This window comes from Durio zibethinus, chromosome 19 (genome assembly GCF_047325235.1).
Source record: "Durio zibethinus cultivar Kanyao isolate XHJ-2024 chromosome 19, ASM4732523v1, whole genome shotgun sequence".
NCBI classification, from domain to species: domain Eukaryota; kingdom Viridiplantae; phylum Streptophyta; class Magnoliopsida; order Malvales; family Malvaceae; genus Durio; species Durio zibethinus.
The window spans coordinates 11,990,406-12,016,402 of NC_143180.1; the positions used below are offsets into that span (position 1 = coordinate 11,990,406).

Sequence of the window (25,997 nt, forward strand, 5' to 3'; positions counted from 1 at the left end):
GAGATGAAAATATCAAAATTTCGTTTCTGAACAATTATGTTTATAAAAACCGTTTGCTCAATTTCAAATTGTGATATAAAAATCATTTGCACAGTTTTAATTTTTCATGCTTATTTGCTTTAGATGCATATTTAGGAGAATTCATGGGTGCTCTAGGGAATTTGTGGGATGCTGTTGATATTTGGATGTCATTTGTGAAATTGTTATTGGCGCTTGATGCGATTAATTGTGTGCTAACTTGTTTTTATATATTACACTCAAACACAAAGCTCGATGCTTTTGAAGGTTTTATGTTTTGCTTTGAGAACCATTTTTGCTGGTTTAATTTTTCATGCTTATTTGCTGTAGATGCATTTTTAAGAGAATTCATGGGTGCTCCAAGGAATTTGTGGGATGCTATTGATATTTGGTGTCATTTGTGAAATCTTTATTGGCACTTGATGTGATTAACTTGTTTTTATACATTATGCACAAACTCAAAGCTCGACCTTTTGCTTTGAAAACCATTTAAACATGAAAACGTGATAACCTACATTTGTTTTAATTTTTCACTGTGTTATATGTAAGTCATTAAGGATTTTGGAGTTGAAAAATCAAAATTTTGTTTCTAAAAAGTTACGGGCATAAAAACGATCTGCACAATTTTATATTGCGATATAAAAACCATTTGCACAATTTTAATTTTTTATGCGAATTTGCTCTATTATATGCATTTTCAAGAGAATTCATGGGTGCTCCAAAAAATTTATGAGATGCTATTGATATTTGGATATCATTTTTGAAATCGTTACTAGCGCTTGTTGCGATTAAACTATGTGCTAATTTATTTTTATACATTACGCACAAACTCAAAGTTCAACGCTTTTGAAACTTTTATGTTTTGCTTTGAAAACCATTTCTATTGGAGTCGAGCTTTAAAAGGATGAAATATTGTTTTAACAAGTTTTTAAATGAAAATTAATAATTTTAAACTGGCTCAAACACAGAAGCATGATAACCTGCACTGATTTTAATTTTTACAGTGTTAAGTATAACTTATGAAGGATTTTGGAGCTGAAAATATCAAAATTTTGTTTATGAACAATTATGGACATAAAAACCATCTCCACAATTTCAAATTGTGATATAAAAACCATTTGCACGATTTTTATTTTTCATGCTTATTTGCTCTAGAGGCACTTTTAGAAGAATTCATAAGTGCTTTAGGAAATTTGTGAGACGCTGTTGATATTTGAATGTCATTTGTGAAATCGTTATTGGCCTTGATGCGATTAAATGTGTTACTAACTTGTTTTTATACATTACGCACAAACTCAAAGCTCGATGCTTTTGAAGCTTTTATGTTTTGCTTTGAAAACCATTTCTGCTGGAGTCGAACTTTAAAAGTATGAAATGTTGTTTTAGCAAGTTTTTAAATGAAAATGAATAATTTTAAACTCGCTCAAACACAGAAACATGATAACCTATATTGATTTAAATTTTTACGGTGTTAAGTGTAAGTCATGAAAGATTTTGGAGCTGAGAATATCAAATTTTCGCTTTTGAACAATTATGGACATAAAAACTATCTGCACAATTTCAAATTGTGATATAAAAACCATTTGCATGATTTTTACTTTTTCATGCTCATTTGCTTTAGATGCATTTTTAAGAGAATTCATGAGTGCTCCAAAAAATTTATGAGATGCTATTGATATTTGGATATCATTTGTGAAATTGTTATTAGCGCTTGATACAATTAATTGTGTGCTAACTTGCTTTTATACATTACGCACAAATTCAAAGCTCGACGCTTATGAAGTTTTAACGTTTTACTTTGAAAATCATTTATGCTGGAGTCGAGCTTTAAAAGTATGAAATATTATTTTAATAAGTTTTAAAATGAAAATGAATAGTTTTAAACTCACTAAAACACAAAAAAATAATACGTTACATTGATTTTAATTTTTCACAATATTAAACGTAAGTCATGAAAGATTTTGGAGCTGAAAATATCAAAATTTCATTTCTAAACAATTATGAGCATAAAAACCATATGCACAATTTCAAATTGTGATTAAAAACCAATTTGCACGATTTTTTATTTTTCATACTTATTTGCTTTATATGCATTTTTAAAAGAATTCATAAGTGCTCCAAGGAATTTGTGAGATGCTGTTGATATTTGGATGTCATTTTTGAAATCATTATTGGCACTTGATGAGATTTAGCTATTTGCTAACTTATTTTTATACATTACACAAACTCAAAGCTCAACGTTTTTTAAGCTTTTATGTTTTGCTTTAAAAATAATTTCTATTGAAATCGAGCTTTAAAAGTATGAAATATTGTTTTAACAAATTTTTAAATAAAAATTAATAATTTTAAACTCACTCAAACACAAAAACATGATAATCTGCATTGTTTTAATTTTTCACTATGTTAAATGTAAATCCTAAAATATTTTGAAGTTAAAAATATCAAAATTTCGTTTCTAAACAATTACGAGCATAAAAACCCTATGCACAATTTTATATTGTGATATAAAAATCATTTGCACAGTTTTAATTTTTCACGTTTATTTGCTTTAAAAGTTCTTAAATTAAAGAATAAAAAAAATATAATAAGACAATGAATAAAATTTTCAAATACTTAGTTTAGAATATGCAAAGAAAAACAAAAAAATATATAACAAATATAAAAAAAAAAGATCTAAAAAATCAAAGATAAAAAATAAAAGAAAAGTCAATAGAAAATATAAATAAAAATGAAAAGAAGTGCACAAAAAAAAATCTGAAATTTTAAAATTGCAAAGAAAAAATAAAAAAAAATGTGAACAAAAAAATATAAGAAAAAGCAAGAAAAAAATAAATTTCAAAATACAAAATATATAAAAAAAATTAAAAAAATGAAAGCAAAGAAACAAATAAATTAAAAGAAAAAGAAACAATTTAAAAATAAAAAAATTAATGAAAAATTATAAAAATAGAATAAAAAATAGCAAAAAAATAAAAAAATAAAAAATGACAATAAAAATGAGACAAACCAAAAGAATAAAAGATTAAAAAATAAAGTAAATATTCAAAACATCATAAAATTTGTATAAAAAATAAATAAAATAAGAGAAAATATTAAAGCAAAAAGGAAAAAGGTAAAATAAGTACCAAAAAAGAGAAAATTAAAAATAAACAAAAACACAATAAAAAAAATAAGAAAGTAAGGAAATGAAAAAATAGTCAAAAGAAAAAATTAAAAAATACAAAAACTAATAAAAATGAGAAAATAAAAAAAAATTTAGTTTTATAAAATACAAACAAAAAATAAAAAAATATAAGAAATAATAAGAAATAAATATATAAAAAATCAAAGATAAAAAATTAAAAGAAGAAAAAAGTTAATACAAAATAAAAAATAAAAACAAAAGAAGAAAGTGTGGAAAAAAAAAACACAAATTAGAAAGAAATGCCAACAAAAAAAAAACTAAAAAAAAAAAGCAAAACCTTAAGAAAAAATAAAAAATGAAAAAAAATAAAGATAAAAAGTTAAGAAAGTACAAAAAGAAAAAAACTAATAAAAAATAATGTAAATGAACAATTAAATTGAAATAATGAAAAAAATCAAAGTAAAAAGAAAAATTTGTAGTGAAAAAGTAATAAAAAAAAAGTAAGAAAGTATTCTGTAAAAAAAAAAAAAATGAATGAAAATAAAAAAGAAAAGAAAAAGAAAGTAAATAAAGAAATAAAAAAAATTCTACAAAATTCAATCTTTAATTTATGTTTTAAAACTTAATTTGAATTTGAAAGTTTAAATGCAAAATATTTTGATTTGAATTTATTGATTTAAATTTAAAATTTTTAATTTTTAAATCATTAAAAATGTACAAATATATATACATAAAATAACTAGTGATAGATATAACAATTTTAAACTAGCGTTATTATATATAAGCCAATAAAATTTCAAAAGAAAATAACAAAAATAATTATTATCTCTTAATAAAAAATAAATATTATACAATCCAAAATAATAAATAAAATAATAAGTAATAAATAAAAGATAAATATTATACAAAATAATTTTGTTAATTAGATAAAATACACGATAAATAAAAATAAATTTCAAAATAAAATACAAGATAATCTTAATTAAATATCTAATTAATATACATGCACATAACACCTTTCATTTTTAATGAAATCAAAGTCTCATTCAACAATGTTTAATAATAAGGTGATATGCATTTAAGTTAAACACAAGCAACATGCCACATGTATAGAGAACAATGCTATTTTAGAAATAAAGACAATCAAACTTGAACTTCATGATTTAAGACCATAATGAACTAATCCTAAAGCAGAAAGATTCAAGGCAAAGATTGTTTGCAAAATAAACCTAATCACATCAATTGCTCACAAATAAGACATTATAAATGTTTTAACTCGAAACCCCAAAGATACGAAAGTAGAAAGCCTTTAAGAACCTAAAGAGAAATTAAAACCAAAGCAACAAAAACTTAACAAGAAAAGACTATAATAGTAGGCCAAAGATAAGAGGTAGTTTTGCCTCTCAACATAAATATACAACAATTATATACCAAAGTTAAAAAACAACAACCACCAACCACATCATAAGTCAGGGTGCTTCCAATAATAACAGTGTTACTTAAGAAAACAAAGTACATATTATAATCAGAAACATAAAATTTTAGCAACTTTAATCAAACTCTTCATGATCTAAAATGTACTAGAACAGGTACAGTTATCATCGAAAGTTACCATACAATACAACAAAAATTCTATGCAAGATCATAGATTTTCAAAGAATCCAATAAGAAAGAGGCAATCTTCCATCTCAGTGCTTAACTAGATTTAAGTTTATGAAATTAATCTTAAGAAAGTAATCCATCATGCAACAAAATAAAGTGAAATCAGCAAAACAAGAAGAATAAAAAAACAACACAAGAAGAAAAAGGTATTCTTCATTGTAAGCACTCATCTTCAGTGCTAGGTTGGATTAAGTTTCTGAAATTAAACCTAATATTACAATTTGTCATGCAACAGAGTTGAACTAACAAAATAAAAAAATAAAAAATAAAAAACTCAACCATACAAATTTGGAGTACACTACTATACAATCTCTAATTCCTCTCTCTAGCAAATCGTGCTTGGAGTACACGATCAACTAATTTCTGTATAGATGACTAAAAGCAACCACAATTAAGAAAAGTTTACAAAACTACAATCTGTACACAAAAGATAAAACTAAAATTTAAATGGAATGTTAAAGCATAAGAGATCAAATATTAATTGAAGTTTAGATCAAACTCCAGCAAGTTAAAAGCACTACAACAAAAAATTAGACATTAACCAGAAGCTATGGGAATGAAATCTAGAAGCCAACTTGTAGAATAAAACCAACAAGCATACAAACATAGAAAATTTGAAACTTTAATTCCTTCTATCCTGCAAGGTATGCTTGGAGCACATAGCCAATTAAGCTTCAAAGAGACAAAAAGATGACAACTAGGCACACTCATGAATGAAGAAACCACAACCCAAGAATTTCTTTTGCAATAACATTCTCCTAATGCATTCTCAAACAACTTCATCAAATTAAATGCAACCACAATGAAAAGTTTGACAGCATCATCAATAACTAAAAAAGCCAAGACAATGAAACCTAAGAACCCCATCTGTCATGCCACAGAGAAAAACAAGAAAACTCCCATACACAAAAAGTCACACAAATTTTTTATCCTTAAATCCTACACACAGCCATACAAATTTAGAATCCATAATTCTCCTGCAAGTCATTCTTGGACCACACAGCGCATTAAGTTTCATACAGACTATCAGATCACAACCACACTAAAAGAAGAACAACCGAAGGGATTTTTCAAAGTAAAGTTACAAAGCCCTAATTTATGTAAAATTTTAAAAATGACACAAAAAGAATCCAGAGACAATCTCAATGAGAAAGACACCAACTGAGAGGCTATGACAACTGTGGGAAAACATTTAGTTACAAGTGATTGTATCTTTTAATCTGCTGATTGTAATCTGTATATATCTGTATCCCTAAAATTGAGAATTTGTATCTCTAGAATTAAAGACAAAATATCAGGATAGACAATTCCTTGATTATAGGGATTAGATTTAAGAATATTTAGTTTCCTAATTTACTCTCTAGCTAGCTGTATTTAAATCTATGGTGTTTGTATGATTAAACACAAGTTTTCAATATACTCTCATTTTTCCACATGGTATCAGAGCTTTAGACTCTTCTTGGGAAGAAAATTTCTCAGCCTTCATTGCTGAATATTTTTAGGCCTTCATAGCCAAATTTTGTTAAGTCTGTCATACTTTTATTTTGTTCATTTTTTGCCTTCATTGCCTATACTTGTTTAAGTCCTGAGAAAGGTAATTATGTCAGAAATAGCAAAATCTACCGCTATTACTCGATTTGGAGAAGTAACAACTGGTCAAACCACAGCGAAATTACAGAATATCCAAGCTGTATACAAGTTGAATGGAAAGAACTACTTGAAGTGATCTCAGTTGGTTCAAACCTTTCTAAAAAGGAAAGGAAAATTGAGCCATCTTCTTGGCACTGATCCTGAGAAAAGAGATCCAAAATTTGAGGCTTGGGATGAAGAGGATTCTATGGTTATGTCATGGCTGTGGAATTCTATGACGCCAGATATTAGTGACACTTATATGTTTTTGTCCACGACCAAAGACATTTGGGAATCAATTCGTCAAACCTATTCCAAAGTTAAAGATGCTGTTCAAGTCTATGAGGTCAAGATCAAGACTGCAGCTCTCAAATAAGGGAATAAGTCAGTCACAGAGTATGCTATTCTTCTTAAAAATCTTTGGTAAGAGATGGATCACTACCGATGCATAGAAATGAAGTGTAGTGAAGATGCAACAACTTTGAAGAAATTTATTGAAAAAGATCAAGTCTATGATTTTCTTGCTGGACTGAATGTTGAGTTTGATCAAGTTAGAGTCTAAATTCTGGGAAAACAGGATTTGCCTTCTTTAAATGAAGTAATATCCATGGTTAGAGCAGAAGAGAGCAGAAAAGGAGTGATGCTTGATAGTGTGCATGTAGAAGGATCTGCTATGGTCTCTAATGGTGGGAAGAACCAAAGCTTAGAACAATTACCAATCAGTGAGAATGGGAAAGGTGATTCGACTAAAACTTCAAATCGCGACAATCTTTGGTGCACCTATTGCAAAAAGCCAAGGCACACCAGAGATCGTTGCTGGAAACTACATGGAAAACCTTCAACTTCAAGCAAAAAATGAGGTTATAAAGGAGGACAGCAAGAAATCAAGGACAAGCTCACATGACTGCAATGGAGTTAAACCAGGAGAAGTCTCAGGAACAAGAAGAGTTGGATAAAAAAGAGATTGAAAAACTAAGAAGCCTATTGGGAACTCTTGAAAAGGCTACTGGTGTATGCTCCTTGACACACTCAAGTAAGGACTCTGGTGCAGGTAAAATCTCTAATTCTCATGGATTAAATGTCTCAGATAAGTCCATTAAGAGTTCTTGAGTCATTGACTCAGGAGCCACAAACCACATGACACATTTTTCACAAAAGTTTAGTACATATATCCTATGTCCTGGTACTAAAAAAATTACTGTTGCAGATGGTTCACTTACTACAGTGACAGGATTAGGAGATGTTCAAATTAATCCCTCATTCATTCTTAAAAATGTTTTTCATGTTCCTATATTGTCTACTAATATGATATCTATATAAAGACTTACTAGAGACATGAACTGCAATGTGACTTTTTATCCCTCTTACTGTGAATTTCAGGACCAGAATTCGGGGAAGAGGATTGGACTTGCTAAAGAGAAAGATGGACTACACTATCTTGAGACATCCAACAACATAAGTAATATCAAGAATAGTTTACCTTTGTCATTTTTTTCTAAACAATCTTCTAATAAAGATAAAATCTGACTATCATTTTCGTTTTGGACACCCTTTTTTTGAAACTTTGAAAAACATGTTTCCTTCCTTGTTCAAAGGATTAAACGTTGAAGAGTTTCATTGTGATGTTTGTGAACTTGCAAAACACAGACGTGTATCTTTTTCTATTAGCAACAAAAAAAATTCTACTCCATTTTACTTGATTCATAGTGACATCTAGGGTCCCTTTACAGTTCCTAATATTTCTGGGGTAAGATGATTTATGTCATTCATAGATGATTGTACCAAAGTTTCTTGAGTTTTTTTACTTAAATTCAAATCAGATGTGAATAGTATGTTTTTTAGCTTCCAAAACATGATCTAAAATCAATTTGAAGTGAGAATCAAGAGATTTAAGTCTGATAATCAAGAGACTATTTCAATCAGAGTCTATCCACCTATTTCCAAAATGAAGGGATTATCTATGAGTCATCTTGTGTTAATAATCTACAGCAAAATGAAATGACAGAGAGAAAAAACAGCCACTTATTAGCCACAACCCGAGCCTTCCTTTTTCAAGCAAATGTGCCCAAATCTTACTGGGGGAAAGCTGTTCTCACAGCTACACATTATAAATAGGTTACTTTCAAGGGTTTTGAGATTTAAAACTCCTATGAAACTACTCTCACAATTCTATCCCAACCTTAATACCACAAACAACCTCACACCTAGGATATTCAATTGTACATCATTTGTTCATGTTCACAGTCATAATAAGAGAAAGTTAGATCCGAGAGCAATTAGGAGTATCTTTGTGGGGTATTCATCAACTCAGAAAAGGTATAAATGCTATCATCTTCCTACCAAAAAGTTCTATATGTCTGCAGATGTCACTTTTGAATAAAGTAAACCATTTTTTACTCAACCTTATCTTCAAGGGGAGACATCATTTATAGAAGATAAGGATAAAGACTTCTTTTTGCTTGACTTGTCATCCTCCTCCAAAACAGTTTCACCCATTAATTCTTTTGAGCCTAAACTCATTTCTTCAGAATCCAAGTCAAACATTGATTCTAAATTTGAACCCATTCTAAACACAAAAGTTGTGACTAAAGATAATACTATTCTTGATTATGTGAAAGAACTACAGGTGTACTCAAAAAAAAAAAATTTCAGCTCCTGAACCGATGCAAATCCAAGAACCTGATCCTAACTCTGAAAATGAGGTAATTACAGTCTCTGATTCTATTTCTTAAAATGAGCATGACTCTTCTAAAATTAGTGATTATGATCTACCTATTACCATTAGAAAAGGAACTAGAGAATGTACTAAACATCTATTATACCCAATCTTTAATTTTGTGTCATTTGAAAAGTTTTCACCATCCCATAAAAATTTTCTTGTGAGCCTAGACACTATTTCTATTCCAACTACATTATCTGAAGCATTATCCAATGAGAAATGGAGGCAGGCGATGAAAACAGAAATAGAGGCCTTAGAGAAAAATAAGACATGAGAATTGGTAAAGTTGCCTGCAGAAAAACATCCAGTTGGGTGTAAATGAATTTTCACTGTAAAGTATAAGGCAGATGGTACTATTGAAAGATACAAGGCTAGGCTGGTGGCTAAGGACTACACTCAAACTTATGGAGTGGATTATCAGGAAACTTTTGCTCCAGTTGCCAAGATGAATACAGTTAAGATTTTATTATCCTTGACGACAAATTACAATTGACAGCTTCAACAATTTGATGTAAAGAATGCCTTTTTACATGGTGATTTGGAAGAAGAAATATATATGAAAGTTCCACCGGGATTTGGGAGTCATCTAGAAGCACAAAAAGTATGCAAGCTGAAAAAGGCTTTATATGACCTTAAACAATCTCCTAGGGCCTGGTTCGAGAGATTTGCCAAAGTGATGCTAGGAATGAAATATAAACAGAGTCAAGGGGATCACACACTGTTTATCAAGCACTTAGATTCGGGTAAGGTCACAATTCTATTAGTATATGTTGATGATATAATTGTAACTGGAGATGATGAAAAAGAAAAAGTCTCTAAACCAGTGTTTGATCAGAGAATTCGAGATAAAAGAGCTAGGGAGATTGAAGTACTTCCTAGGAATTGAAGTAACCCACTCACGTCATGATATTTTTATCTCACAACAAAAATATGTGATGGATCTTTTGAAAGAAACTGGGAAGCTCGCATGTAAACCTGCAAGTACCCCTATAGATCTTAATCATAAGCTTGGAGAAGCTAATGAAGATACTGCTGTAGATAGAGAGATGTACCAGAGATTAGTTGGAAGACTTATTTATCTCTCACATACTAGACCTGATATAACATATGCTGTGAGTGTGATAAGTCAATTTATGCATAATCCTAAAAAAGTACACCTACAGGCTGTCTACCGTGTACTACACTATTTGAAGGTTAATCCTGGGAGAGGTATCTTGTTTAAAAGAAATTCAGGGTTGATACTAGAGGCATATACAGATGTTGATTATGCAGGTTCAATAACTGATAGAAGATCTACCTCAGGCTACAACATTTTTCTAGGTGATAATCTTGTAACTTGGAGGAGTAAAAAACAAAATGTGGTGACAAGATCAAGTGCTGAAGCAAAGTTTAGGGCAATGGCTCAAGGAATTTGTGTTAAAGATTATTCTAGAAGACTTGAAGATCAAATTGGATGGACCAATGAGACTTTACTGTGATAATAAATCTGCAATAAACATTGCACACAATCCTGTGCAACATGACAGAACAAAACACATTGAAGTAGACCGACACCTCATAAAGGAAAAGCTAGACAGTTGATTGATTTGCACCCCATATGTATCAACCAAGGGTCAACTTGCAGATGTGTTGACTAAAGGTCGCAACAGTGCGACATTTCAAGAAATTATTTCCAAGCTGAAAATGAAAAACACCTATTCACCAGCTTGAGAGGGAGTGTGGGAAAACATTTAGTTACAAGTTGTATCTTGTAATCTGCTTATTGTAATCTGTATTTATCTGTATCCCTAAAATTGAGAATTTATATCTCTAGAATTAAGGACAATATCAGAATAGATAATTCCTTGATTATAGGGATTAGATTTAAGAATATTTAGTTTCCTAGTTTACTCTCTAGCTAGTTGTATTTAAATCTATGGTGTTTGTATGATTAAACACACAAATTTTCAATATACTCATTTTTTCACAACATATATTTAGAGTTTCAAAAAATCCAGCAAAAGGAAATAATCTTCCTTTTAAACATTCAACCATAATGCATGTCAAAATTAAATAGCAAAAATTGAACCTAGCAAACCACTGTCCTGTAACAAACAGAGTGAAACCAACAAATTAAAAACCTCCCTAAACACATACATACACACACGAGGCACATAAATTGAATTCACTGCTTGAAGCACACAAAGAGAAAAACAACAGAAAAACTCCCACACACAGCCACATAAATTTTTAATCCTTAAATGCTTACACACAACCATAAAAATTTAGAATCCTTAATTAGCCCTACACTACAAAACAAGAAGGAAACTCCCATACACATATTTAGAGTTTCAAAGAATCCAACAAAAGGAAATAATCTTCCTTTTAAACATTTGACCACAATGCATGTCAAAATTAAGTTTCACAAATTGAACCCAACAAATCAACCTGTTCTGTAACAAACAAAGTGAAATCAACAAAACAAAAAACTCTCAAAATACACCTACACACACATCAGGCACAGAAATTGAATTGAGCTAATCATGCAAGCCATTAGCTTAGAGCACACAAAGAGAAAAACAAGGAAACTCCTACACAGCCACACAAATTTTTAATCCTTAAATCCTACACACATACAACTTTAGAATCCTTAATTTCCCCTACACTACTAGTCGTTCTTGGAGCACACAGCACATAAGTTTCATAGAGACCAATGAATTACAACCACACTAAAGGAAGAACCCAGTGAATTTTTCAAAGTAAAGTTACAAAGCCCTAATTTATGTAAAAATTTAAAAATGAAACAAGAAGAATCAAAACACAATCTCAATGAGAATGACACCAACTGAGAGACTATGACAACATATGCAGCTTCAAAGAATCCAGCAAAAGGAAATAATCTCACTTTTTAAGCATTCAACCACAATGCATGTCAAAATTAAGTTGTAGAAATGAAACATAACAAACCAATCTGTCCTGTAACAAACAGAGTGAAACCAACAAAAAAAAAAAAAAAAGAGTAAAAATTTAAAAATCCAGAAAAAAGAAATAATCTTCCTTTTAAGCATTCAACCACAATGCATGTCAAAATTAAGTTTCAAAAATGAAACCTAACAAACCAATCTGTCCTGTAACAAATAGAATGAAAGCAACAAAACAAAAAACTCCCAAAATACACCCCTAAACACACAAGAGGCACAAAAATTAAATTCACTTTATCATGCAAGCCATTTGCTTAAAGCACATAAAGAGAAAAACAAGAAGGAAACTTCCATATGCACAGCCTCACAAATTTTTAATCCTTAAATCCTACACACAACCATACAAATTTAGAATCCTTAAGTCCCCCTATACTGCAAGTCATTTTTGGAGCACACAGCGCAACAAGTTTCATAGAGACCAACAGATCACAACCACAATAAAGGAATAACAACCCAAGGAATTTTCCAAAGTAAAGTTACAAAGCCCTAATTTATGTAAAAGTTTAAAAATGAAACAAGAAGAATCAAGACACAATCTCAATGAGAAAAACACCGAAAGGCTATAACAATAGATACTTAGAGTTTCAAAGAATCCAGCAAAAGGAAATAATCTTCCTTTTAAGCATTCAAACCCAATGCATGTCAAAACTAAGTTTTAGAAATTTAACCTAATAAACAGAGTGAAACCAACATGACAAAAAACTCTCAAAATACACATACACACACAAGATGCACAAAAATTGAATTCACCTTATCCTGCAAGCCATTTGCTTAGAGCACACACCCCATACAGATACTCTTCCTTTTAAGCAGCAATTGCTATCCTCGTCAAAATTAAGTTGCAGAAATTAAAAGAAAGAAACCATTCTGTCCTACAACAAAAAGATTGTAACAAACAAAACAAGAAACTTACAAAATATACGTACACGAGGCATAGAAATTGAATTCGTCCTTATCATGCAAGCCATTCGCTGAAAGCAGACAACTACTAAATAATATCCACACTTAAGAAGCCACAACTAAGGGGTTTTTCAAAAAGTAAAATTCCAAAAACTAAACTAATATAGATAAATGTGTCACAAGAAGAATCAAAACATGACATAACAAAACCTCAATGAGAAAAAAATGACAACTATGAGTGGCCAAAGATAATAACTAACTCCAATAACAAAAGAGGCAAGGAATCTTCCTTTTAACACTTAACCTTTGTGCTTGGTGGAACTTAATTTCAGAAAATAAACCTAAGAAATTAATCCATCAAGCAATAAAATTGAACCAACAAAAAATAACTAACTCCTAACATGCACAACACACAGCTATCCAAATTTGAATCTCTAATTCTTCCCATCTTGCAAAATTGCAAGCACACAATCCATTGAGCTCCATAGAGACTACCAAATAACAATCATACTTACGAAACCACAATCCAAAGATTTTTTCAAAAGCAAAATTACAAAACTCAACTCGTACACAAAAAATGAAAGAATGAAACAAGAAGAATGTGATATAATAAAATCTTAATGAGAAAAGATATCTACAAAAATGCTTAGGAATATTATGTTTCCATTTCAAAGAGCCAAATAACAAGAGGAAGCTTCATTCAAAGTCACATACCATTCTAAAATCAGCAAGATGTGATATAATAAGTCCATACCACTTAAGTTAAATGCAATTGTCATGGAACCAATAATCTTAGTGGACCAAAACCGAACATAAAAACAAAATCTCAACAAGAAAAAACATCTATAGAGATGCTTAGGGATATTATTGTTTCCATTCAACGTGTTATATAACAATTACACACTAGTTGAGTTAAACACAATTGTCATGCCATAGGAAAATTTTAGTGTTTCCCCCAAGTATAACTATAACAATGCCATTTGAGAAATAAAAATAAAACTTGGAGGCCATGCAACAACTACAAAAAAAGCAAGCCAAAATTGATCAAAACCAATGCAGCAAATAAACAAAATGAAGACAAGGACAGCTAGCAAATAAAGTAAAAGTAAAGCAATAAGAAATGAATAAAGCAACAGCTAACCACATTCATTACCAACTCATTTTACTGATTGAACAACCCCAAACTCACAAATAAAGTATTATAACCTGAACCTTAACCTAAACTCAAAACCTCCAATATATCCTAAATAAATTAACCCCAATACAACCCTAAGATAATTATCCATTACTTTCTAAATAGAAGGACTTATATTGCTAAAGACTTAACCCTAACCTTAAGACAACATTAACTTACTTTCTCAACGAATAATCATAACATAACATAAGAAAAACTCAATGAGAACACACATCTAATGAAAGACGGAAAAAGATGCATATTTAGAGTTTTAGAGAATACAATATGAAAAAAGGTAAGCTTTCTTTTGAAGTGGCATATCATTCAACATATGGTATAGCAAAGCAGTAGCCTCGATAAGTTCCTTTGGAACCAAAAAGAAAAATTCATTAAAAAAATTACATTTGTTCCGTGAATATCCCACTACTTTACAACCAATACCATAAAAAAACATGATGAAAATATTGGTATTTGTACTCACCTAGATAACCTCTCTCCATTTTAGTATCATTAATGCAAAAATTAATAGATTTCTATGAGCAAAACATTAAATGATAATTGATCTTCCTAAAAAAGTAGTTTCTCAATGATAATTACAAAAATCCTATACCATCAAAAAAATCCAAGATACTAACATCTATTGATTGGCAAATGCTAAAAGAGATTTTAATCAAACAAGAATATTTACAATTAAGGCTTAGGGCAAATACTAAAGGCCATCGTCTGCTTTATTCTTCAAGGTAAGACATAATTAAGGTTTTTGTGATTAAGTTGCAACATCAAATCTCTATCTTATAATTGAAAATTAACTACAGAGGCTCTTCTAGTGCACTGGTTTGGAACATGAATGGGCCAAGATTTAAAAATTTTAAGAGCTTATTTTTTTAATTTCCAGGAGGTGAGATTGGACTTGGATCATGAAAAGCAACTAATGAATACTTTAACATAACTTTTGCATTTTTTTTTATCCTTTCTCCAATTTTCTTCAGCAGGTCAATAACTTTGGCCATGACACATAAGTACGAACATTTAAGATTCTTCTGAATCCATCTTTATCAGTTGTAATCATCTACATCATTGGTTTATACCCACCAGCCAAATTTCACGGTCGGTGGGTAAATTAGGCTATAGGGTATGCTTCACCATGCAATTGAACTCTCAGCAAGATTCATAAATGAACCATTAATGATAAAATTGTCAGTATGACTATAGCCGAAAGAAATCAACTCACCACCCACAGCAGAGTCTATGGCTTTAGAGTGGTTATATTGTCAATAACCAGCTCAAATCCTTGAGAGGCATCAACTATCTCTACAATGATCATTGCACCAAGCAAGAAAAAACGATTCAGCAGATGCATGTGTCAGCTCTGAAATAGCTAAATCAGTTGAAGGAGCCTACAAATGTGAATGGCCCAAGTATTATTACACAAGTATTACCAGATAAAGGCGAAAATAAATAAGAAAATGATAAAAAAGAAAGTTTTCCATACATAAGTCAGATGCATCAGCATAAGTAGACCATAGAATTCCATTAATAAAGGGAGATAGTCATAGTAACCATTTGCAGAATTCCTAGTGATGGTAACAAGCCACACACAAACACAAACTTTGGCTCTCCCAATTGACCATGGGGGTAGGTACCTAGTTTTGCTATCTTAATTCATTGCTAGGATAGTTCCTTGGAATTGGTTTAAATTGGAGATGCTCCTTCCTTAAATGGGAAGTGGGCTCCAACATAAATTAAAAATAAAGGATATTAAATTGCAATGATCACTTCATAAAAAGACAAGCCATTGTTCACCAAAAACATAGACCAATAAAACTAGTAGATCAGGAAATAAATTTAGAGCCCAAGCATCCTGTATTTCATTAACTCTTGAATGAATACCGGATCATTAGGCCACCACCAATGAACATGAGAGAAACAGGTTGAAACCTGACAGTACTGAATAAAGAATCCAATACGCAACAGAATTTTGTGTTTTCATCCCAATTTATGAGAATGATAAATATGATGCAAACTACAAGAAGAGGGACAGCAGAAAAACACAGTCCAATACTAAACACCTGAGAATCATTCTTACCCCAATGCTCCTTAACACCCATAAACTCACAGCCATCAACAATCTATTCCACTTTTATTGAAGGCTAGAAATTCTTCGAAGATAATGCCTACATATCCTATTCCAAAAAGCAATGCCATAGAAATATACATTATGAAATTAGATCAAATTAAGAAAGGCTTCTGTGCATAATACAAGAATATGCAAAATATTGGCCAAAGATGAAAAAATGATTAAAACCTACAAAGAACGGATTGCACAAGAAATTAAAGATAAACCTGGATGTTGGTAACCCATGATAGGTTAATTGCCACAGTCCCTGTTAAAGCAGCTGTGGAGACACCAATAGTTTTCAACAAATTAGTCTTTGGCTGGTAAGTAACTTCAAAATCTAACAAGCTAGCTTCATCAACTTAACATAAAGGATCACAAGGTCCAGAGGTTGAGGTCAGCTCCTGTTGATATGCAAAGGGTATTTCAGTGTGTGGCAGAACCCAAAAATGAAGAAACACAGACACTGCTGTTTTGCTATGATGGTTGGTTTTTATAGCAATTTGGAGAATGCTTTCTAAACAGCCTTTTGAGTAATCTTCCCTCATAAAGAGGATCATTACTCAGCCTCAATCCTGCCAATGAAGGATGAGAAACCAAGAAGAGTCATTTGAAAAATGTTCCTAGCCTTTAGGATTCAGCATTTTTTACACAATGAGGCTACTTTCATGACTTGAACTTGCTCATTTGAGCCCCTCAGCCAAAATCTTTTATATTACACCAGACAGAGTCTCCTAATCAACCCTCATATATGTAACTAAATCAATCTGATTTCTGAGCTAAACATCTGCAGAAGGTAATTTCTAATAGCAATAGCTTGAAATTCTTTCAAATTATTTGACCTCCTCATTAACCAAGATAAAATCTTCAAATGTATGAACTAGCAGTACAGGCAAATGGGTATCTTAAACTGGAGTACTTATAAGCAAGACAATAGATGACAAAAGACACAAAATGAAACCAAAAAACTCACACCCAAATCATAAATCAATGAACATGCAAATGGGTACTCGTAAAGATAAAATTTTTCATAATGGCATAGGGATGAAAAGAACAAAAACCTCAAGCTGCTTTTCATTGTTGGGTTGAACTTTTTGTTGCCGTTCAATGACTTTCGTTATGGGGTTTACCTAGACTCATAATTGTTGTTATATTATTACATTATAATATAAATCAAATTAAGAATTTTTTTTATTGAAAGAAAAAAAGAACAATACTAATTTTTTTACTTGAGATACTATAACTAATTGAAGGTATGGATCCAATCTATAACTAAAGTTATAAAGGGGATACACTCATTTTTTTTGGTTTCTAAGTCTATTGTAAATCATTGAAAAGCTTGCAGATCCTAACAAAAATGTTCACCTGATGGTTCCAGCTGCTACTTTGTGAAAATAAGCAAGTGAATGCAACCAATCTTTAAATTTTAGCTTTCCAACATATGAACGAGGTGTCATTTTCCGCAAACAATAAGAATGGAAATCAAATTGATCTTCAGTAATATCAGCATAGTGCTTCTCCACAGCTATAAATTTCTCCAGGGCTCGTCCAAGATCACCATGTCGAAAGTAACTTTCATCAAAAGCAAGTTCATACCTTCAAAAGATGGATAACACTCAGTAGGTGTACCCAAATTATAATTAGAGACAACGACATGTGGAAGGTAATAAACAAAAACAGACCACATGCACCGCATGTCATGAAGGTTGGTGTGCTGGCCCCATCTTTCGTGAACAAAACAGCAGTTTTTCCTGCCAAAGCCACCTTCAAGGGTAGAAAAAGTTTGTGAACAGTACAATAATACCGAAAGAAATTTAGTGACAAATATTAACTATGACAAAAGATGAAGGGGGGAGCTTTAGAACCTGATCAGCCTGCAACATTCGCTTCACAGATTCACTGTTTATATAGCGATCTGCAAGATCCATACACCTAGCTTCATCTGTCAATGAAGCCACAGCTACCAAACCACCAGCATGTTTCAGTATCCGACTCTGTCACCAAAGAGAAGTAAATAATATACACATAGACCCAGCTTCAAGAAAATTCCAAGAAATTCTCCAAAAGATAGTAAAAAGGTTCATCAAGAAACAATAGCAATGTACCAAAAACCCCAAAACCTAAGAAAGGAGGTTATATGCTTGCCCAATGCCCATCAAGACTTAAGGTCCACAAAGAAAAACTAGTATGCATTTTAAATGAATACATATCAACTTTGCACAATTTAGTGCAAAATAATATATTTAATCAAGGTCAGTATCATAGAAAGTGATAAGTCTCTTACAAGTGAACGATAACTCCAGGGCAATATCTAGAAAGATTTTCAGGTAATGCTATGCCTTGGAGATGCGAGACAAACCAGGCAAAAAGGATTCAAAATATAAGAAAAAAATAAAATAAAAGAATCCAGCTGACAAAAATATAAAACCCAGCAGATGAAGCCATTGCAAAAATTTGAAGATTAAAGACGAGAACAAACCTTGACAGAGTATATATCAATTACAGTTGGTGTGTGCTCTATGGCCTCATTAATTTTTGAAAGAGCAACGTCATATTGTCCTCTTCTGTCATAATGCTGCATCAATAAATTCAAAGTTACTCAAATGCAAAGAAAGCACCAAATATTTATAGCAAGAAAAGAAGAAAAGGCCATGGCCCATGGGGTGAGGAAACCTGATGGTTACCCACCTAAGCCAAAAAGAATAAAATCCATAAAAGCGTTGAAGGGGGCTCTTTCACTGTCCTGCACTCAATATGAAACACAAGCAAGAAATGACTCAGCATAATACCAAATGCGTGCTTGTGTATTAGCATACAAACAAAAACATAGAAACTTCACATGCAATCAGATGAAGCCATTGCAAAAATTTGAAGATTGAAGACGAGAACAAACCTTAACAGAGTATATATCAATTACAGTTGGTGTGTGCTCTATGGCCTCATTAATTTTTGAAAGAGCAACGTCATATTGTCCTCTTCTGTCATAATGCTGCATCAATAAATTCAAAGTTACTCAAATGCAAAGAAAGCACCAAATATTTATAGCAAGAAAAGAAGAAAAGGCCATGGCCCATGGGGTGAGGAAACCTGATGGTTACCCACCTAAGCCAAAAAGAATAAAATCCATAAAAGTGTTGAAGGGGGCTCTTTCACTGTCCTGCACTCAATATGAAGCACAAGCAAGAAATGACTCAGCATGATACCAAATGCGTGCTTGTGTATTAGCATACAAACAAAAACATAGAAACTTCACATGCATCCATATGGGACAACCATTTTGTACTTGTTTAATAGATAACAACACATAAATGACTGAGGACTTCACCAAACAATAAGCGGTAAAAGATAAACATGCAATCAGACCATACCCAATATCTAAACATTTGGACACTGTTAAGACTTACCAGAATATCACATAAGGGCTGAAAGTCTATATTACCTCAAAAAGTAGTAAATCTAAACATTTTATTTGCTTTTAAGACTTACTAAAATATTACGCAAGGGTTTAAAGCATATACTACCTATCAGGGTATCTGCCGGCGGTCCTAATTGAATGCTCCAACTCAAAAATTAGTTGTTCCAATATGTCTGCCTGTATAAGTGTCAACAAAGCAGGTAATCAATCCTAATGAAATCAAGCTCCAATCAGTTGCTAAGCAGTTTAGGAGAATCAATATTTAGAAACTTAATTCTATTTTTAGAATATGTAAGTAAGAAAACTTACCTTTCTAGGGTGACCGTACAAGGGAGAAAGGTCTGAAATAAAGATGGAACCCCCTGAGGCCACAGAAAAAATATATCATTATTTCACTCAACAAACTAAAAAACACCAGTCAAACTAATAAAAAAAAAAAATCTCACTTGGATATAAAGGTTAGAAGAGGCTTAATGTAATCAATTGCCACTTTACGAAATTTGTTTCCTTGCAGTAAATCAAGTGGTATCCTCTAAAAATTGAGAAAACAAAGTTCTAATATAAGTCCTAGAACATTCATCACATATCATAAAGGAAGTAGCATTTATTGGCAATAATGATGCACATTGTAACAACAATAATTACAATTCTCATGAATGAATACATAACAAATGTGGGTTACAGGAAGAAAACAATTTAAATACATCCTCACTGCATGAGTCAAATCCCAAAAGCTCTAGAGTTTGACACTTTATTTCAATCATGCCGTAACCTGGCCCACCGTCAAAAGGTTTTTATATAGGAAAGTCAGTTTAACTAAAAGAATGAGATAAAGATAGCCACTAATAAAAGAATTAGCCACCATGTCAACTCTCTAGGGGTGAAGCATATGAAAGCATAATTTTAACCACCTAGAGTTCTTACTATTGTCACATCAAGACATCAATGAAGTATTTCAGCATAATACCACAACTATCTATTTCTAGATTATCTAAAAATATCACAAGCCATCGAATGGACTGTGTCTATTGTAGAAGCACATCACTAGATTTTTGTCACATAATTTCTTATCAAGCCATCAAGAAAAACAATATCCCTACAAGAGTATTTGTAAAAATTGCCGCCCCTCCTCTCTCCAAAAAAGGGGAGAAAGCTTGATAGCTCTACAAAAAAGTAAGGTTTTCGTTGGATTTGCATCATGTGATTCTATAAATAAGAGAGAGAAGAAATCCAGAGTAAATATAATGAACAGAACATCCCAAGGTACCATTTGGAGCTCATTAAAAAAAAATACCAAACAGAAAATCAAATTAATATGACTAACAGCTAAGACATAATAAAATAGCTTACACTAGCAACATCATTATCTACAGTCTATAACGAGAACACATTTTATCATCAGAAAAAAATAAAAAAAAAATCAAATCGGGCATTATTTGAAGTAAAAAAATTTAAATAAAATTAAGATGGTAGAAATCAACCCTTCAGAAGGTCTCCAAATTCCTCACACATTCCAATTTGTCCTTCACCAACTAATTCTCTACTTTGTTTGGATTGACCAATGGCCGAGAAAAATTCTTTCACCTCAAAGGAATTAATTTCCCTCTTATAAGATCAAGAACCCTAATTTCCCAACCTAATCTTGATGCCCAATCTCAAGGAAAGTTGAATTGACTCATTACTTGCTTGATGTCGATATTATTGACAATAATCTATATTTCAAGCCGAACGGGAATCCAAAACGAAAAACCTAAATTTGAGAGAAAGAAAATTGAAATGATAGAAGAATGGCTGAAGACAGTGGGTTTTAAATTTAAAATGCCAAAAAATCTAACCATCGAAACTTAACCAATTAAATTTTAAATTAAAAATTGACTTTTTTGTATTTAAAATAAACGTAGTGACTAAATGAAAAACATATTTGATGAAAATCAGCTCTGCTTCTTTTATATAAATGAAAAAAAAAAAAATACACTTCAGAAGAAAAAAAAAGGAAAATAGAAAGAATGGAGGAGCCCCATCAATTTTAAAAGAAATTTCATTTTTCTAAAGAAAACAAAGTTGAGGAAGAATGGAGGATGCGGATGTTAGCAAAAGCAATTCTAAATTAAAATCTAAATTACCCCCACACCAAACTTTAACCAAATGCCCAGCCAAGCCAAAGCTTAAAAGTTGCAAGGATGACTAGTGAGAAGGAATAGTATCGTTTCTCAAAATTGGCCAAAAGGATGGTGAAAGACTAATAAATATCTGCAATTACAAAAAAACCCTCACCAATTCACCAAAAAAAAAAAAAAGAGCTTATCATTTTATTTGGTGGTTTAGAAATTTAGACTTTTCTCAAAATAAAAGGAGGACCCTCCCCTTCTCATTAGTCCTATTCCCAAAGACACGTGGTGGTGTTTATGATTGCATGGGTCAACCATCACTGCACCCCATGATAAGCTTCTAAAACATTGTTGATAACTATATTATCAAGGAGAAAATTAGCAAAATCATGAACGAAAAAGTGAAATAATGAATCAATTGAGAAGAAAACCGAGTTAAATATATCAAATCTTTTTTGAAGACATTTTGTGTTCTTAGATTCTCTTTATATTATGACGTTTTTATTTTATTATATTTTTTTGTAAAAAAATTTTAAAATAAGAGAAGTTATCTTATTTTTAAAAATTAATAAATTATTTATTAATAAAAAATCATTAAAGATTTGAATCTGATTATCATAAATCTAGATACTTTACATCTAAATCTTAAACTTTAATTATTTGCACCAATCTCTATTGACTTACTTGATTATAGTTAGTAAAAGAAAAACTCAATAAAATACTGAAAGAAAGAAAAGAAGGTTCAACGATATGTTGATAAAATTGTACATGGAAACTAGCAAGGAGAAATTAAATTTTAAAAAACTTGTGGTGCGAGATCCTTTGGGATAATTATTATTTCAAATAATATGTAATTTAATTAAATTTTAATTTAGTCAAATTTTTAAAATTATAAATTTGAAAATATTTTAAATGTTTAATTTTTTTTTTCATACAAATTAAATTAATAAATTAAAAATTTTAAAAATTAATCACTTAGATTTTTTTTTTTTCGAGGTTTTTTTAAAGAATATTCCAAAGCTTAAAAATTGGGATTTCATGCTTTTCCATAATCGTTGGGTTTGAGGAGATAAAATTATAAATATACGGAAACACTTCTTTTGGTTTCTTATAAAATTATATACCATTAAAAATTATAATTATAATTATAATCAAATAACTTTTAATGTATTAAAAAAATTAACAAATCAAAATATAATATGACAAAATTCAAATTTGATTGGTTAAAAAAATTTTAAAAATCTAATAATTAACAATTACTCAAACAAAAAAAATTAAGTGTTTAACAATTTAATCATCCAATTACATATAATACTTATTATTTAATACTTTTTCATTATGTTTAATATATAAAATAATAGATAAGACATAATAATTTTATATTATATTTGATTTATATCTAATTAATCCTCTTGATATATAATGATTCAATTTTTCGAAAATAAAAATAACTATTTTTTATTTACGATATTAAACTTATATGTTCTATTATAACTTTAAAAATTATATTAATAATTTAAATTATATAAATTTTAAAGAAAAATAATTTTATGTAGCATCTCAACAAGATTTGGTTAACCTTTTTCAACTAATAATAAAATTTTATAATCCAATCAAAATCCACTTTTTGTTACTAATTATCAACCTTTCCTCTATAATAAAATTCAAACAGCAAACCATAAGAGACGAGACTTAGAACAACAAAACTGGGAATTTTTGATAGCCACTCTTGTCAGCTCCATAGCAAAATTTTCCACATTATGTAGTGTTTATAAATGGCAACTAATAAAAGGGGCGAAGTACAACATGCTCCAAAGGCAAAGATTAGCTCTAAAACAGTGTTCTTCCCATGCTGACCAGAAGATTTCATCAGCAGTACCCAAAAATTTTCTATAGCGCCTCAAATTTTGGGGCAAAACTATGGAGCCAGATATCTCTAAAGACCTCAACCAAATGGTAAGCAAATAAAAGAATATATATATATATATATATATCAACCCTAAAATCATAAATGTGGATAAATTATACACATTTGCAAAGGAATGCATTTCACGATTAGAAAAGCAGCGAAAATTTTGATCTCAAAGCAACAGAAGAAAGCATTGTCATGGCTTGCACAACTTCAAGATGCTCCTTTTTTCCGCCTGCTGTAAAGCACTCTTTCAAATTGTCTACATAATTTTACTTCAATTGTCTAATAAGCTATTAATAAAGAGGGTCTAAACAAAGAATAAACAATCATTTCTTGAATAATTTTGTCACATAGCTTGCAACTTCAATTAAATAAACATCAATAAGAAAGTGAGAAAATTATTATCATGAAAGTCCACCTTTCTTTAAAATGCCAATAATAATCACAGCATCCAACTTTCAAAGATTAAGCATCATAATAACAAAAACCAACAAGCAATCAGAACTCGTGAGATACATCTCAAAAAAATCACTGAATGATGTTGAAACCATAAATTTAAAAATCCTAATTTAATGTTTTATTTTTAGGCATCTAATCTATAATATTCAATTAACAGTATATCAAAATTTCAATACCATTAATATTCTTACTAAAATACTTTCTAAACAAACAACAGTAATTAATTTCATTAGTTGTTAATGGAGTCAAAGTCAAATTTCTAGTCAGCATCAATTTATGTGGAGAATTATACTTACTCAAAGTAGCATCTCGGTCAATAAGAACCTTTTCTAAGAGTTTATGGGCTGCAATACAGTCCTTGAGTTTCCACGCCAGTACTGGTCCAAGTGCCCCATTCCTGGACAAGCAAAAGAGAAAGAAACAATTAATCTCAAGAGTAAGTTGCAATGCATGGAATCGACATCAAACAGCAAAAATTTTAATGTACACTAAGAGCATTACATTGGCATGACTTTATTGCATGAATCTTCAATTAACTTAACAGCCTCAAGTTTCTTGGTGTGCTCCAAGGTATATAACATTTCTGCAACTGCCACTATATGCATCAAAGATTCTGCAGAACCAAAAAGTGAAAATTGCATGATTATACAACCTACCTCAAGGAACCTAAAATGCATCATGTTATGCAAAGGTCATAATACCTTCATGTTTACCAAGGAAAACTTTGTTCGCCTCACTAAGAGTTTTCTCCTGCAATTGACTGCGGAAAGAGAACATAAAGGGATTTAATGCATCAGGGATCAAAATAATAATAGTAGCAGTAATACAACAAAATTCTAGTAGGGGGAATAGCTATCATAAAGCCATTTCAAAGAGAACCTGATGGATGGACGCTCAGCTTCTAAGACACTCCAAACAAGTTTTTCAGCATCAGTTAATGGAGCAGGCATTGAGCCCAATTTATGGAAAAATTTAATCTGCATTAGATTAAATTCAAATAAGCATTGTAAAGATTACATGATCTTTGTATCTAAGAACAGAAAAGAATGCAGTTGTGCATGGCAGTGCACAAATATGGTAGGGCAGATGTTACATACCAAGCAGCGATGTGAATCTGGATTCTCAGCATCCAGCCTTTGCAGTTGCTTTACAGCCTTCAGGAAAACAAAATAAAACCAAGACAAACCTACTAATATGAGCTCATGAAATGGTAAAAGTACTACTGCACAAAACCATTGTTCTACAACTCAAAGATATGTCGTGCACACTATCTAATTCACACATAAATTCATTGAGTGAGTAGAGTAATAAGAAAAAGATGTTTGGTTAAAAGGTATAGTTTCTTTACTTCAAGAACATATCCACAGGCAGCAAGTGAAAAAAGAGAGGAGAAAACAAGAGAAGGGGCTTCCTCACAAACCACTAGCTGACAATTAAATATTAGTTCTGGTTGCTTCAAGAACATATCCACAGGCAGCAAGTGAAAAAAGAGAGGAGAAAACAAGAGAAGGGGCTTCCTCACAAACCACCAGCTGACAATTAAATATCAGTTCTAGTTGACCAAACACAAAAAGAACAAGCAACACATCTCATGTTCAATTCTTGGAAAATATAATACCTGAAAGGCAGGTAAAATCTTCTGCTTTCTCATATTTACTTCAAAAGAAAGTAAGTGCGTCTCCAAAGAATCAGGTGAGTTCTTCTGAAGCAACTTCAAGTACTTCGTTGCTTCGGACAAGGGATACTCTGTCTGAAAAAAAAATACAGATTAAACAGTCTTAGCTTAATAGGCATTAGCGTA

The 25,997-nt window shown here is 31.0% G+C and overlaps 1 protein-coding gene and 1 pseudogene across 2 annotated transcripts in view; one reads left to right on the forward strand and one right to left on the reverse strand.

The window, feature by feature from the left end:
• Nucleotides 1–4,003: 4,003 nt before the first annotated feature.
• The window catches only part of LOC149513446 (N-terminal acetyltransferase A complex auxiliary subunit NAA15-like), a 35,376-nt pseudogene continuing 13,382 nt past the window's right edge, over nt 4,004–25,997 (reverse strand). The window contains exons 20-38 of the transcript XR_016330397.1: nt 25,815–25,946; nt 25,294–25,350; nt 25,076–25,173; nt 24,898–24,956; nt 24,698–24,809; nt 24,493–24,593; nt 20,027–20,079; nt 19,824–19,894; nt 19,405–19,459; nt 19,196–19,291; nt 18,991–19,045; nt 18,782–18,877; nt 18,168–18,296; nt 17,985–18,066; nt 17,668–17,898; nt 17,364–17,432; nt 16,530–16,582; nt 16,273–16,369; nt 4,004–15,583 (exon numbers count right to left, since the gene is read on the reverse strand). The product of XR_016330397.1 is annotated as an N-terminal acetyltransferase A complex auxiliary subunit NAA15-like (transcript). The remainder of the gene's footprint in view (nt 15,584–16,272; nt 16,370–16,529; nt 16,583–17,363; nt 17,433–17,667; nt 17,899–17,984; nt 18,067–18,167; nt 18,297–18,781; nt 18,878–18,990; nt 19,046–19,195; nt 19,292–19,404; nt 19,460–19,823; nt 19,895–20,026; nt 20,080–24,492; nt 24,594–24,697; nt 24,810–24,897; nt 24,957–25,075; nt 25,174–25,293; nt 25,351–25,814; nt 25,947–25,997) is intronic.
• Nucleotides 6,405–7,292, forward strand: LOC149513447 (uncharacterized). Its single transcript, XM_089748670.1, has 3 exons — nt 6,405–6,494; nt 6,537–6,779; nt 7,011–7,292. The coding sequence occupies exons 1-3, from the start codon at nt 6,405–6,407 to the stop codon at nt 7,290–7,292; spliced, it is 615 nt and encodes a 204-aa protein (XP_089604796.1).

Coding starts and splice junctions, on each gene's coding strand:
- LOC149513447 (XM_089748670.1), top strand. CDS start 6,405: ATGTCAGAAATAGCAAAATCTACCGCTATTACTCGATTTGGAGAAGTA. Junction 6,495..6,536: donor AATTACAGAATATCCAAGCT/GTATACAAGTTG, acceptor AAGTGATCTCAG/TTGGTTCAAACCTTTCTAAA. Junction 6,780..7,010: donor ATGCTGTTCAAGTCTATGAG/GTCAAGATCAAG, acceptor CTGGGAAAACAG/GATTTGCCTTCTTTAAATGA.